Genomic DNA, 14905 nt, shown 5'->3' on the forward strand with positions numbered 1-14905 from the left:
GTGAATTGTCTTTAAGGATACTTTTGTGAGCACTTTCACTGAAAAAATACACCAATATCAGACTTCGAAGGTCTGTAGCCATCCTTCTGTGTCAGAGCACAGAGCGCAGCGTGATGGGCGTTGTGTGTGTGGTTTGTAAACCTAAATGTGGAAGCTAATGGAAGTGATTTTGGGGACATTTTGTGCAGGTTTGGCTGACGTGGTGATGAGGCAGTTATAATTCCTCGCAATGGTTGCACGCCCCTCTGTGATATCCAAGTGGAAGAAGATGGCTCTCTGTTATGGTTTGAGGAACCCACAACAATTTATTGTCATTTAAACAATTATTCTATCACCCCATGACCCCTCCCCACCAGGGATGGGAATTTGGGAAAAAACAAGGAAACCTGAGGGTTGAAATATAACCAGATTTAATAGAGTAAGACTAGATAATTAACGTTAATAATACTGAAGAACCAGTATTGATCCCAATACCAATATAAAATATACAAGAACCATACCCAGCCCATTCCCTCAGAGGAAGGTGGTCACTCCCAGCAGGGACAGCCCATGTGGGACCCTGTGAGAGCTCCGGCTTGGGGAGGAAGGGAAGGGTTCAGGGCTCCAGCACCAGGGCAAGGAGTTCTCAGGGTGGCAGCCATCAAGGGAGAAAGAGAATTCCTCAGCAAACTTTCTAATTTCTATTGGATGTGACATTCATGGTATGAAATAATCCTGTTGGCCAGGTTGGGTCAAGTGCCTGGGTCTTTCTCCTCCTCATCCCTGCAACCTGGTGAGCTCGAAAACACTGAGACCTTGAAACCCACACCCCACAGCTATCTATAAAGTAAATATTTTTACAAATTCATTCTTCAGAGACTTCTGAAAATGCATTTTCCCAGGCATTAGAAGATAAATTAGTCCTGTGTCACTCAAACCAGGACACTAGCACCACCTCATTATACCAGCATAAGTAGGAAACACAAATGTGATGTGAAGACTTTTGTTGCACAGTTCCTTATCTAAGGGCTGCCACGAAGTCAAGCTGGCTGTATTTCATAGAATCATAGAATGGTTCAGGTTGGAAGGAACTTTAAAGACCACCCAATTCCCTCCCCCTGCCATGGGCAGGGACACCTCCGTGCCACCCCCCTGTGCCCTGGGCACGGACACCTCCCACCAGAATAGGTTGATCCAAGCCCCCTCCAACATGGCCTTGAACCCCTCCAGGGATGGGGCAGCCACAGCTTCTCTGGGCAACCTGGGCCAGGCTCTCACCACCCTCACACCAAAGAAGTTCTTCCTCACATCTCATCTCAGTCTCCCCTCTTTCAGTGTCAAACCCTTCCCCCTCCTCCTATGGCTCCCCTCCCTGATCCAGAGTCCCTCCCCAGATTTCCTGGAGCCCCTTCAGGGACTGGAAGGGGCTCCAAGGTCTCCCCAGAGCCTTCTCTTCTCCAGGCTGAACCCCCCCAACTCTCTCAGCCTGTCCTCACAGCAGAGGGGCTCCAGCCCTCCCAATATCTTTGTGGTCCTCCACTGGACTTGTTCCAACAGATCCATGTCCTTCCTGTCCCTTCACCCAGCTGCCACTTGATCATTCTTTCAGTGTCAGCCAGAAAACCTTGTCTTTTTGCGCAAAGCCACGGTATCTGGCCCTGGAGCCTGTGGAGAGACATGCTGTCTCTCGTAGGTACGCTCGTCGGGATGCCGCGGCTCCCAGCACTGCGGCGCCTCGGCAGTGTGCCATTCCTAATTGGCCCCTTTTGGCTATATTTAGCACCGGCGCCTTAGATCATTGGCTTCTACGCAGAGACTCGTGGAGCTTTGGGCAGCCCCTTCTCCCTTTTGCTCACAGCAAGTGCATCAACAAAGCTTCATGTCAAGGGTTCTGCATACACATGCAAGTTGGCATACCTTTTTTTTTCCCCTTTCTTCTCTCTTTTTTCTTTTTTTTTTTCCCTTCTCTTTTTGTGATGTGATCCCTGCTTTGGATTAATTTTGTTCTAAATAGTGAATATCTCTGTATCCATATTGCAAAGCTTTTATGAAACCTGTAGGGTTAGGCAGCCCAGCTGAAGCCAGGGCATCCCGTTTACAGAATTCCACCCTGGGGATTTAAATCATTGCAGACGTGAGGGCGGACAGAAAGTGCTTCTGTTTCCTAATTTCTATCATCCCAGAACCTTCTCCTTAGAATGTGCATCCCTAAGGACAATATTTATTTGCCTGGGCTTTTTTCCCTGCAGAGAGGAACCTGGGAGTCCTGGTGGACAATAGGACACCCATGAGCCAACGATGTGCCCTTGTGGCCAAGAAGGCCAATGGCATCCTGGGGGGCATCAGGAAGAGGGTGGCCAGCAGGTCCAGGGAGGTCATCCTGGCCCTCTGCTCTGCCCTGGGGAGGCCCCAGCTGGAGCACTGGGACCAGTTCCGGCCTCCCTGTTTCAAGAAAGCCAGGGAACTGCTGGAGAGGGTCTAGCAAAGGCCTACAAAGATGATCAAGGGAACAGATCATCTCTCTGGTGAGGAAAGGCTGAGGGATCTGAGGCTGTTCAGCCTGGACAAGAGAAGGCTGAGAGTGGATCTCATCGATGCCGATCAATATCTAAAGGGTGGGTGTCAGGAGGATGGGGCCACGCTCTTCTCAGTGGTACCTGGTAAAAGGGGTAACAGGCACAAGCTGTAACACAGGAAATTCCGTCTGAACATGAGGAACTTCTTTCCTGTGAGGGTGGCAGAGCCTTAGAACAAGCTGCCCAGAGAGGGTGTGGAGTCTCCTTCTCTGGAGATATTCCCAAACCCCCTGTATATGTTCTTGTCCAACCTGCTCTGGGTGACCCTGCTTTGGCGGGGGGTTGGACTACATGATCTCTGAAGGTCCTTTCCAATCCCTGCCGTTCTGTGATTCTCTTGGAGACTGGGATGCAGCAAGAGATGAAACCCATGGAATTGAAGGGCTGGCAGCAGGCGACAGAGTGGTAAGAAGGTGATGGAGGTGGGTCAGCTCAAGAGCTGGACCGGAGCAGTGGAACAGCACAGGCTGCCACAGTGTCTGCCAAGCATAGGAGGAATCAATCCTGCTTCAGCAGGGGAGTTGGACTAGATGATCTCTATGGTCCCTTCCAACTCTAGAAATTCAGTGAAATTCAGTGAATCCTAAATTCCATTAACAACACTACCCACCATCTCCAGTTGCATCTGCAGTTGCAGAAGTTGCAGCATCTTCTGACCTCTCAAACCAAATTGTCCTTTTCCACAAATGGCAGGACGCGGGAATTGGGTTTGTAGGGAGAGAGAGGGTCATAATTGGACCTTTTTATTTTTTATACTGGGCACTGTTCAATATCTTTGTTGGCGACTTGGACAGTGGAATTGAGTGCACCCTCAGCAAGTTTGCTGACGACACCAAGCTGTGTGGCACAGTGACATGTTGGAGGGAGAGGATACCATCCAGAGGGACCTGGACAGGTTGGAGAGATGGGACCTCATGCAAATCTCATGAAGTTCAAACAGGCCAAGTGCAGGGTCCTTCCTGCACCTGGGTCAGAGCAATTCCAGGCGCAAACCCTGTCTGGGCAGAGAATGGCTGGAGAGCAACCCTGGGGAGAAGGACTTGGGGATGTTGGTGGATGAGAAGCTCAGCATGACCTGGCAACATGTGCTGGCAGCCCAGAAAGCTCCCCACACCCTGGGCTGCATCAAAAGAAGTGTGGTCAGCAGGGTGAGGGGGGGATTCTGCCCCTCTGCTCCACTCTGGGGAGATGACCCTGCAGTGCTGCCTCCAGCTCTTGGGCCACCAACAGCAGAAGGACACGGAGCTGTTGGAGCTGGGCCAGAGGAGGCCCCGGAGATGCTGGGAGGACTGGAGCCCCTCTGCTGGGACGGGGGGCTGAGAGAGTTGGGGGGGTTCAGCCTGGAGAAGGGAAGGCTCCGGGGAGACCTTAGAGCCTCTTCCAGTCCCTCAAGGGGCTCCAGGAAAGATGGGAGGGACTCTTGATCAGGGAGGGGAGCCATAGGATGAGGGAAGGATTTGACACTGAAAGAGGGGAGATTGAGGTGAGATACTGGGAGAAATACTTTGGTGTGAGGGTGGTGGGACCCTGGCCCAGGTTGCCCAGAGAAGCTGTGGCTGCCCCATCCCTGGAGGGGTTCAAGGCCAGGTTGGAGGGGGCTTGGAGCAACCTGTTCTGGTGGGAGGTGTCCCTGCCCAGGGCACAGGGGGGTAACTGGATGTTCTTTAAGGTCCCTTCCAACCCAAACCGTTCTGTGATTCTATGATACTGGGTGAGATACAGAGTTACAGACTGCAGATAACAGGTTGTTTGGAAAACTGTCTTACAATGCGTCAACGTTTGTTGCAATGACAGGAAACTAAATTAGCCTCAGAAATTAGGGCCACGTTCAAGTGACGGGTTAGGCAAGATTGCAGAGCACGCGGGGATGGTTCTTTGTCCATCTGAACACTTGATGTTAAACAACTGAGAGGCATAATGCAAATATTTACTGTCCGTATTGGAATGAAGTGATATGGAATGGAGACTTAAGAGTCTTGACTCATCATTCTCTTTACCCAGAGAAGTGTGTTTTATGGCATTTTTTGTTTTGGAGGTTAAAATATGTCTAGAAGCTATCCACAAAACATCTGCCTAGGCCCTTCTTCTGAGATGACTTTGGTTTAAACAGCAAAAGTTCCCTTTTTCAGTCTCATAAAGAGCCATTTGTGATTTTATAGTCTTGTAAAATATGTTGCCAAATAGCTTCAAGACTATGCTAAAATAAAAACTCCAACAATCTCTTTGAGGAATTGAGTGAGTCTTAAAGCTGGAGCTGCAATTTTCTTTGGTGGTTGGTGCACGGCGTTTCACAAAAAGTCCTCTGCTTCTGTCACACCTCTTTTCCTAAATTTCCAGACACTTACAAGGGCAGTATTTTTGATTTGATAAAAAGCCTCAACGTTTCCATCTCCTGGTGGGATGTTCTGGCCAGGAGCCATTTGCTAATAAGAAGCTACAAAATTTGGAGGATTTTGCTGATGTTAATCCACCAGACCCAATGAGGCCAAGGACTTGTTCCCTCAGTTATCTAATTTTCCCTTTCTGAGTAAGATCTAAACACACGGCATTTTTCTATTCCGATCATTATGTCTTTCCCGAGAAGGAACATTTTTGAACAGGGCTGTGGTGGTCTTAATTGTGCTTGTCTGTTCATCTTAAGAAATCAAAGAATCAATGTCCAAAGAAATGCCTGTTCATCTTAAATTCACTGTCCCATCACTACGATGTGACTCTCATATTTCCAAGAGTTTCATTGTCAAATAGGGGATGTTAAGAGTCAGATAATCTCAAACAGTCTTTGCACAAGTGGGAATTATAGGAAAATTCTCCATGACTCTCAGAGATTTTCAGAGGTGCCCTGGAGGACTCTGCGCCTGCAGCGTGAGGTTCAGATCAGCCAAAGGTGTGAACTGTTTGGGCACCAAATTCATAGAATAGAATCATACAATCATAGAATGGTCCAGGCTGGAAGGGACCTCCAAAGGTCATCCAGTCCGACCTCCCCGCAGTCAGCAGGGACACCCCCAACTAAACCAGGTTGCCCAGGGCCTCATCGAGCCTCACCTTGAATATCTCCAGGGATGGGGCCTCAACCACCTCCCTGGGCAACCTGTTCCAGTGCTCCACCACCCTCACAGTAAAGAACTTTTTCCCCAATATCCAATCTAAATCTGCTCTTCTCCAGCTTAAAGCCATTGCCCCTCGTCCTGTCACTACAGGCCTTTGTAAACAGGCTCTCCCCAGCCTTCCTGTAGGCCCCCTCAGGTCCCGGAAGGCCGCTATTAGGTTTCCTCAGAGCCTCCTCTTCTCCAGGCTGAACAACCCCAGCTCCCTCAGCCTGTCCTCGTAGCAGAGGTGCCCCAATCCCCTGATCATCCTCGTGGCCCTCCTCTGGACCCTCTCCATCAGGTCCGTGTCCTTCCTATATTGAGGGCTCCAGACCTGCACACAGTATTCCAGGTGAGATCTCACCAGAGCAGAGCAAAGTGGCAGAATCACCTCTCTGGACCTGCTGGCAACGCTTCTTTTGATGCATCCCAGGATGGGATTGGCCTTCTGGGCTGCAGCTGCACACTGCCTGCTCATGTCCAGCTTCTCGTCCACCAGCATCCCCAAGTCCCTTTCCTCAGGGATGCTTTCTAATACCTCATCCCCTAGTCTGTATTGATGGCGAGGATTGTTCCGGCCCAGGTGCAGAATCTTGCACTTGTTCTTGTTGAATCTCATGAGGTTCACCTGGGCCCACCTCTCCAGCCTGTCCAGGTCCTTCTGGATGACATTCCCCAGTACAAGCAGCAGATGCTGAAGCCAGCAAGATAAAATTCATATGATTTTACCATGACAAAACACTTTGCTGGGTGCAACGTGCTAGGACTTGGTGGTGGGACATGTTTCAATTCATAATAGGTCTTCCAATAAAGAATGAGTGCTTCTAATTGCTAATATTGGCTGGGTTTGAGTGTCGCCACTGTGAAAGATCTACAGCATGGCCAAGAATAGCTCATTTATCAGTGTAGGTCTGAAGTAGCGTTACCTCCAGGCTCCCTGCACCAGAAGCTTTTCTATCCTTAAATAAAACATCAATGCATAATTCACTCTGCTTTTCATCAAGTACATCCTCAGGAGACCTTGGACCATTCATCAAAACCCACAGGAGCTATTTCTGTTTCCTAATTTACATCGGTGTCCTGGCTACCTCAACCATTGTTTAAATGGCTCCAGTTCAGGCTTTTTGGTGGGGAAGAAAAGATGAGCACAGTTCGTCGTGAGTTCTTTGGCCCTTAGAGAAGGGAAAGAGATAGAGGGAGAGAGTGAAAATATTCACACAATAAATCCATAAAGCATTTCACCTTTTGGTGGTAATTCCTTCCATACCTTCCTCAGTATATGGTATGCACTACTAAAGTTTAGGACATGAGACAGAAACCAGTATATATATTTTTTTTTTGGTAGTGGGAGACACACATCCAACAACAGCCAAAAACCCCAATAACAACAAATGAAACAAAATAAAATCACTTTCAGTTCTGCTAATACAGATGACTGAATTGGGCGAGGCAAAAATGAACATGGAGATGAAAGTTATTGCTGTGTTTTTACTTCTGGTTTTCTTGTTCTGCACCTCTACAGCACGGCTTGGAAATGTGATTTTTGGGTGTTATAAATACAATTCCCCAGTGCCATTCCCTGGAGGAGTGGAAGGCAATAACAGTGCACAGGTGGATGTTATTTGTGTCACTGCCCAATGATAAAGAAAAAGGCAAATGAGTTCACTTGCATAGAAAACGTCTGAAAAATAATTCCAGGAAAAAGAATAAATATTCTATATTTTGTTATTTTTAGTAGTAAATGGTTTGCTTTTCCTATTACACTGTGAACTAGATTAAAAAAAAAAAAAAAAGTACCAAAAAATCCTAGTATTAATATTAATTATGGTGATTTGGGTTCAGAGAAACGCTGGCTGCCAGATTTGCAGCTAATCCACTTTGTGCCCAAGTGTATCTAGAGATGTGCTCCCAGTGGTCTTGGAAAAGGAAAAAAAAAAGAAAGAAACTGAGCAAGATACTTTTTAAACACTTATTGGAAGTGTTTCTTGCTCATTTACAGATAGGGCAAGCAACACTAAATTAAGCCCATTATTTATTCTTGGTAAATTATTTTTTTTTCCAATGTGGTGGCTAATTCTGGATCAGAAAAGGGTAATATTAAAGCCTCCCACAAGAAAAAGCTTTTTTAAATTTTTTTTCTCCTATGGATGCAGATGGCGAGCACCTGTCTCGTGCCATGAACAGGTTGTCGCGGCAGTGCAACAACCAAAAAAGCTGCCTTTGGAGCACGTGGGAGCCTGGTCTGTTCCTCTCGGCCAGACTCCGCGGCCAGCAGCCGCTGCAGGAATAAATTATGTACCAGATTTCATTTGGTTTGTTTGAAAAGCGGCACTTGGCTGGATGAAATACCCCAGGATGTGTTTCTGTTTGATGAGGGGGCAAGAAATCTAGGAAGAAATAGCTGTTTCTAATACCTAATATCTACTTGCCACCCTCTGAATATCAACATTTCTGCACCATAGGGAGCCCAGGTCTCTTTCAGAGAGACCTGAGTATGATCAGAACCCAATTCAGTGGAGAATGAACCTGAAAAATGGGGTTTTCCCTTAAACATGGCCAAAAGATGGGGGTGAATGCCAAATAGATGCAACGTCAACAAGTATAGACTGGAAACCATGCACTTGAATATATTTTGCTAATAATTCCAGTAAAAAGGGATAGGTGTGTGCAAGGGGAGGACATGGATTATGTTGAAATAAGTATGTGTTTTATTGACGAATTGTGCTCGTCCCTCGCAAAGGCGCTTGGCAAAGGGCCATTTGTCGGAGGATGGAATTTCTTCCCTAATGCTGGTGAAGTAGTATCTTTACACAACATTATTTCCATGGAATTGCATGTGTTTTGCAGAGTGTAAGAAATCTCTATACCATAGCAGCAATATAAAGCTGTTGAAAATCCGTTATATTTACAGCACTGGCAGCCTGAGCTCTTTCCAGTGGAACAAAGTTAATAGGCCAATAGCTGTGACTTGTTAGATTCAAATAGCTCTTCCTTTAAATATCCTTTAAACTACAAATGAATGGGAAACTAGTCATGTTCTTCTGTAGGAAAACACCAAAAACACCGTCTCTCTGCATGTAACTTGAACATGACACCCCTGATATAGATCCCTTCCAACAGGAACTCTTCTACTCTATATGTCTTCAGTACTTTGGAATTAAATGACTGCCTCAACCAATTATTTTTTTTGCATGAACTTTAAGCTGCAGCCGCGCAGATGGGAAATGAGGAAATGAGTCAATAAGCAACAGTTCGGAGAAGTTTTTTCCCCCGTGCCCTAGATCTGTGGGCAGTCCTATAAGCGCAAAATTTATTTCTTTCACTGCCTTCTGTTGAGGCGGCGTGGATTAGGCTGTCTTTAAAAATACTACTATATTGTCATGCAGTCAGATAGGTTCCTGATGCAGTTTTTAGGTGATAGTGCTAAAGTAGCAAACTATCCAGAACAATAGTGGTAATTCACTAATGTGCAGCTTCTCTTTATGAGTCACAATTTCCACGCGACTGTTATATAGTTTGTAAGAGTAATTGCTCTATGTTCATAGTTGGCTCTAAAATCATTAATTTTAGTGCCGTGGTTTCACATTAGTAACATTTAATTATTTTTTAACAGAATAATGGTTTAAGTGAGGTGGTTTTGTACTGGTTTCTTACAGCCCAGATGGCAGTTAATCCATTAAAATTGCATTAATATTTGCTAATGACAAAACAAGGGAATTAGAATATTGCACAGCAGCCTAGTTTTGGGTAATTGCGCATCCGTTAATCACTTGTACCTCACAGGAGTAAAACAATGGAGCCATTAGAGGCAAGAAGGGTTCGGAGCACGGGATGGAATGATAGGAGAAATGGGTTTCTTTAAAAAGGAAATATTTGAAAGATAAAGCTTGTAGTGCACTATATGAAGTGTTGTAGAATTGTAGAATGGTTTGGGTTGGAAGGGACCTTAAAGACCATCCGGTGCCACCCCCTGCCCTGGGCAGGGACACTTCCCACCAGCCCAGGTTGCTCCAAGCCCCCTCCAACCTGGTCTTGAACCCCTCCAGGGATGGGGCAGCCACAGCTTCTCTGGGCAACCTGGGCCAGGCTCTCACCACCCTCACAGCAAAGAAGTTCTTCCTAATATCTCATCTCAGTCTCCCCTCTTTCAGTTTGAAGCCATCACCCCTCATCCTATCACTGCACGCCCTGGTAAAAAGTCCCTCCCCATCTCTCCTGGAACCCCTCCTTCAGATACTAGAAGGCCACTGTAAGGTCCCCCGGGAGCCTTCTCTTCTCCAGGCTGAACCCCCCAACTCTCTCAGCCCCCCCTCCCAGCAGAGGGGCTCCAGCCCTCCCAGCATCTCCAGGGCCTCCTCTGGCCCCACTCCAACAGGTCCACATCCTTCTGATGTTGGTGGCCCCAGAGCTGGACACAGTGCTACAAATATCATAAAAGCTGTTGAGGAAAAATGGGCAGGAAACAAGACATGACTAAAAGGATGCTTGTTAGAAAACATTAGAAACAATGTAAGTATAAAGAGAAGTAGCTTTGTGCAAACTCTGCTGTAAGATTTGTTTTCTGAACTTGGTTGTTCTTAACAGAAAATTTATGGTGTTCTATGTAGAACTGACACTCTCAAATATAAAAAGTGATGTTCAGAATTGACATTTGAAACCAGTAGTAAAAATCAGACAGCAGAGACGACAGATGGTAGAACTACAGCTGAAATGGAAAAAATGCGGAGATATTTGCAGTTACTAGGTCATAGAATAAAACAGGTGGGAAGAAGCCTCAGAGGGTCTGTGGAATCATGGAATCATAGAATTGTTGAGGTTTGAGGGGGCCTTTAAGATCATTGAGTTCAACTATTAACCCAACACTGCCAAAACCACCACTAACCAATGTCTCTCAGCACCACACTTACCTCTCTTTTGAATACCTCCAGGGATGGTGACCACCAATTCCCTGGGCAGCCTATTCTAATGCTTGACAAACCTTTTGGCGAAGAAATTTCACCTAATATCCCAATATTCCTAATATTTTCATCCTAAAGCTCCTTTGGCACAACTTTAGGTCATTTCTCACCTCCTGCTAAAAGCAGGGCCAGCTCTGGACGCAGGGCTGTGTCTGGTCACCTCATGCCAGAACAGAGGTCCCAGAACCTCTCTGAACAACCTCTTTCATGATCCTCATGGTGAAAAGGGTTTCTCCTTGTATCAAGCTTGAATTTTAATTGTATTAATTTCTGCCCCTTGTCATTTCATCTGCCATCATGAACTGTGAAAAGCCGGGCTCCATCTCCTTGATAAACTCCTTGATTATCAAGGACTTTATCAAGAAGGTTCCTCCTGTGGTGTCCACCAAAGCCTTCTCTTCCCCAGGCTGATTGAGCTCTGGCCTCTCAGCCTCTCACACTAACCATTCAGAGGTCTTGGACAGGGTTTGATTGATCATTTTGTCTCTTTCTCATTTACTTTTTACAAAATAACTTTGCAGCGATTTCGTCAGAATTGCATACAACTGAAGATTAGCCTCTAATAAGTGAATGTGTAGCATTGGTTAAAAGGTTTAGACTGAGTTTCATGCTCTCAAAATTGAAGCAATAATAATAATGTATAAGTCATGGGTTGATTTTAATAACTTTTTTCCCCTTTCTGGAGCTTTAACAAACTGCTTTCCAGACCCTGCAACTGTGATTCTGTTGACGTATATAAGGAGCTCACAGGGATCATTAAAGTAAAACAAAACAAACCAATAGAAGTAAAAAAACCCAACCACCCCAACCCCACGAACAAACATACACCTTAAGGATCTGTTGACTTAGAGGAAATTGTGCCCTTTTACTCAAAGTCTCTTTTGCGGATCGCTGACTCAGCAGATTGTGGTGTTGTCCCTGGCTTTGTGCTAAACCGAGGACCATGTCTTATGTTGCATTTCTTCTTCTCAAAGGCAGTAGTTGATTTTTTTTACACTTCATTTACTCACTCGATGAAGGAATTGTCACATGAAACTAAAAAAGCTGTGTTCTCTAGTGTACTAGAGCTTATGCGTGAAATAAAACTACATGTGCTCTTTTGCAGAAAGACCACTAGCCTTCTTTTGGGGTAGAATTTGCCAGCTGGAATTTGGAATTGGGTTGTACCAGAGCACTCGTGCAAAATGTGTAATTTGAGTCTTTTACGTTGCAGATTGGGAGTTTCGGTCTTTGTGGTTGCTTGAGTCACCACACTTAATGCTTAGCAATTTTCCAGCCAGCTGGAGGTAAAGTAGAAAGGAAAATCTACCCTTGGTGTAGCCAGCAAGCACTTCAGATACACTGGGAAGTAACCTGGCACACCCAAGATTTCACAGAGATAATTTCATTGACCAAACCCATGTGCAATTATGAAATTTATTTTTCTAAAGCTGCTACCTGCGCTGCTCAGAAAAAAAAATATATACCTGCTTCTCTGATTGAATGCAGCCTTGCTTTTCAGAAGTGCTTTTGAAGGTCTCTCTCCTTATTTCCTGTAGAAGTTTTAGACCCCTGCCACCTCCTGGGGAAAAAAGCAACCAACCCTTAAAACATGCATTTCTGCAAAGAGCTCACTGCTTGGCATAGGTGAGACTGAGGATGGGCATGTATGAGCTAAAAAAAAAAGCTGTTGGACATCTATAATGGCCAGAAAAAAGTGAGGGGAGCGTAATCACAAAGTAATGAAGTGAAACACGGGTTGAAATGAGGTTCTGGCCCAAGCAAACAGTTGGACCTGTGCAGAGAACTTTATGTAGATGGTACTTTTAACCTAAAAAAATCCTGTATTTGCTTTTCCCCCTCACATTCCTCTCACCTGGTATCAGCTTCGCATCTTGCTTTGTTCCACCTACTCAAGTACCACCGTCAACACCATGGGTTGTGAAGAGCTGGCAGTAGGTTGATGACCCAGAGCGGTGGTTGGGATGGGCTGTTGCCTTACAGTCAGTCTGAAGCGGTGTCATCAGGAGGAGAGTGGGACTGAACTAGCACAAACCCAGAAGCTCTCAGCTCTAAAAACATCCAAGTTATTATTAGCAGTTAATTTCTTTATTGTCTTGGAAGGTGTTTCAAATTTGCACAGGTGGACTCCTAATGAAAACTTCAATGTAAATCTATTGCTAATGCCAAATTAAATTATATTTACATGGATTTCTTCTCTTTTTTCCCTCCCTTTTTAGGTCTGTTATTTTTCTTACGATGGAAAGGCTGGTTGTCTATCTACTGGTTATTAGCACAGCTGTGAAGGCCATGATGTGTCCCAAAAGATGCATGTGTCAAAACCTGTCTCCATCCTTCACAATTCTCTGTACGAAGACGGGGCTCCTTTTTGTGCCCCCCAGTATTGACAGGAGAACAGCAGAACTAAGGTTAATGGATAACTTTATCACTACACTTAGGAGAAAAGATTTTGCAAACATGACTAATCTAATTCATTTGACACTATCAAGGAATACAATAAGTCAAATCATGCCTTATGCATTTTTTGATCTTAAAGGCCTTCACGCCTTACACTTGGATAGTAATAGACTGACTTACATCAATGAAGATCATTTCAAAGGTTTAATTAACCTTCGGCATTTAATACTTAGTAACAATCAGTTAAGCTATATCTCTCCTGGGTCATTGGATGACTTTATTGAAACAATTGAAGACCTGGATCTGTCCTACAACAATCTCGTTAATGTTCCTTGGGAAACAATTGCCAAACTTTCTAATGTCAATACGGTCAGTTTGGATCATAATCTCATTGAGTTTGTGCCAGAGGGGATCTTCTCAAACCTTCACAAACTTGCCCGCTTAGACATGACCTCGAACAAGTTGAAAAAGATCCCTCCTGATCCTTTGTTTTCCAGAATACCTGTCTACGCCAAGTCTAAGGGATCTCCACTGTCCTCCCTGGTGCTTAGCTTTGGTGGGAATCCTTTGCACTGCAACTGCGAACTCGTGTGGCTGAGACGTCTCACCAGAGAAGATGACCTAGAAACCTGCGCCTCTCCACCAGAACTGATGGGCAAATACTTTTGGTCTATTAAAGAGGAGGAATTTGTCTGTGAACCTCCGATGATAACACACCGAACCCCAAAACTAACAGTGACAGAGGGCCAAAGCGCCTCTTTGAAGTGCAAAGCTGTTGGCGATCCAGATCCCTACGTTCGCTGGATCTCGCCCGATGGGAAGCTGGTCTCTAACACCTCTAGGACGATTTCTTACGAGAATGGCACTCTGGATATTTTGGTTACGTCTTTGACTGACAAAGGCACGTTTACTTGCATAGCATCGAATGCTGCGGGAGAATCGACAGCTCTGGTCGAACTCCTCATTACCCCCTACCCTAACCTGGCAAACAGCACCAACTGCGACAAAGATGCAGAGCCTGGCCCCTCGGATATTCTCATATCTGCCAAGTCAAGCTTTCCAAACGAAACCAAGGCTCAGCAGGAGAAGGCGGTCATGGTGGCGGAGCTGACGTCGTCCTCTGCTCTTATCCAGTGGCCTTCTCAGCATCACCTCCCCGGGATTCGAATGTACCAGATTCAGTACAACAGCTCTGCTGACGACATACTAGTGTACAGGTAACCCACGCTTGTACCTCCACGCAGTAGGCAGTAGAAGTAAGAAAAAAAAGAGAGCATAGTTTGACATATCCTGTGTAAGGAGAGCTATCCTGCAAGCAGAAGCTGTAAATGGGGGGATGAGGAGACACAATGGCTGCCTTAGACTTTGCTCGTTAAACTACCATTGTCAAGGAGTTACGCTATTAAAACTAATAATACATCTGCTTCCGTGCTGCCTCTTGAGGATCTCTAAACTCTTTACAGACATAATTAAGTTTCATAGTCCAGTTTAATGGACCAAGTGAAGCTGATGAGCAATATCTTACTTGTTAACATTTAAGAAAATTGAGATGGAGATTTTAGTTACATTTTATGCTGATTAACTGTAATTATTTTGCTTTAAAATATGGAGGAGAGAGAAAAAAATCAATATGCCCAAAGTTGCGAGATGCCCAAAGCAACGTTCTGCCTGTATGGATACAGCCTTGCCATGTTATGCCAAACCTTCACCCCATATTAGTCGCTAATTAGTGCATTCTGCCTTTTCTCCACTTTTGCGGTGTCCTGGGGACAAAACTCACTGGTATGAATTGGAGACTACACAGAAAGTTTTAGGTTCTATATTTTTTGGGGGTTCCTTGGGAATAACTGCCTGAAAACTGTTTAAGTCTCAGTAGACAACATGGAGATTAAGTTTATAGCTGCTC

At 45.3% G+C, this 14905-nt stretch overlaps 1 protein-coding gene across 1 annotated transcript in view; it reads left to right on the forward strand.

The window, feature by feature from the left end:
* LOC106893939 (leucine-rich repeat and fibronectin type III domain-containing protein 1-like protein) overlaps positions 1–14905 on the forward strand; it is a 74292-nt gene that overhangs the window by 37700 nt on the left and 21687 nt on the right. Inside the window, exon 2 of the mRNA XM_014952294.1 lies at positions 12822–14216. Within this exon, the coding sequence (XP_014807780.1) occupies positions 12841–14216 (1376 nt within the window). The 5' untranslated portion in view covers positions 12822–12840. The remainder of the gene's footprint in view (positions 1–12821; positions 14217–14905) is intronic.

This window comes from Calidris pugnax, unplaced genomic scaffold, assembly GCF_001431845.1.
Source record: "Calidris pugnax isolate Ruff unplaced genomic scaffold, ASM143184v1 scaffold233, whole genome shotgun sequence".
NCBI lineage: Eukaryota > Metazoa > Chordata > Aves > Charadriiformes > Scolopacidae > Calidris > Calidris pugnax.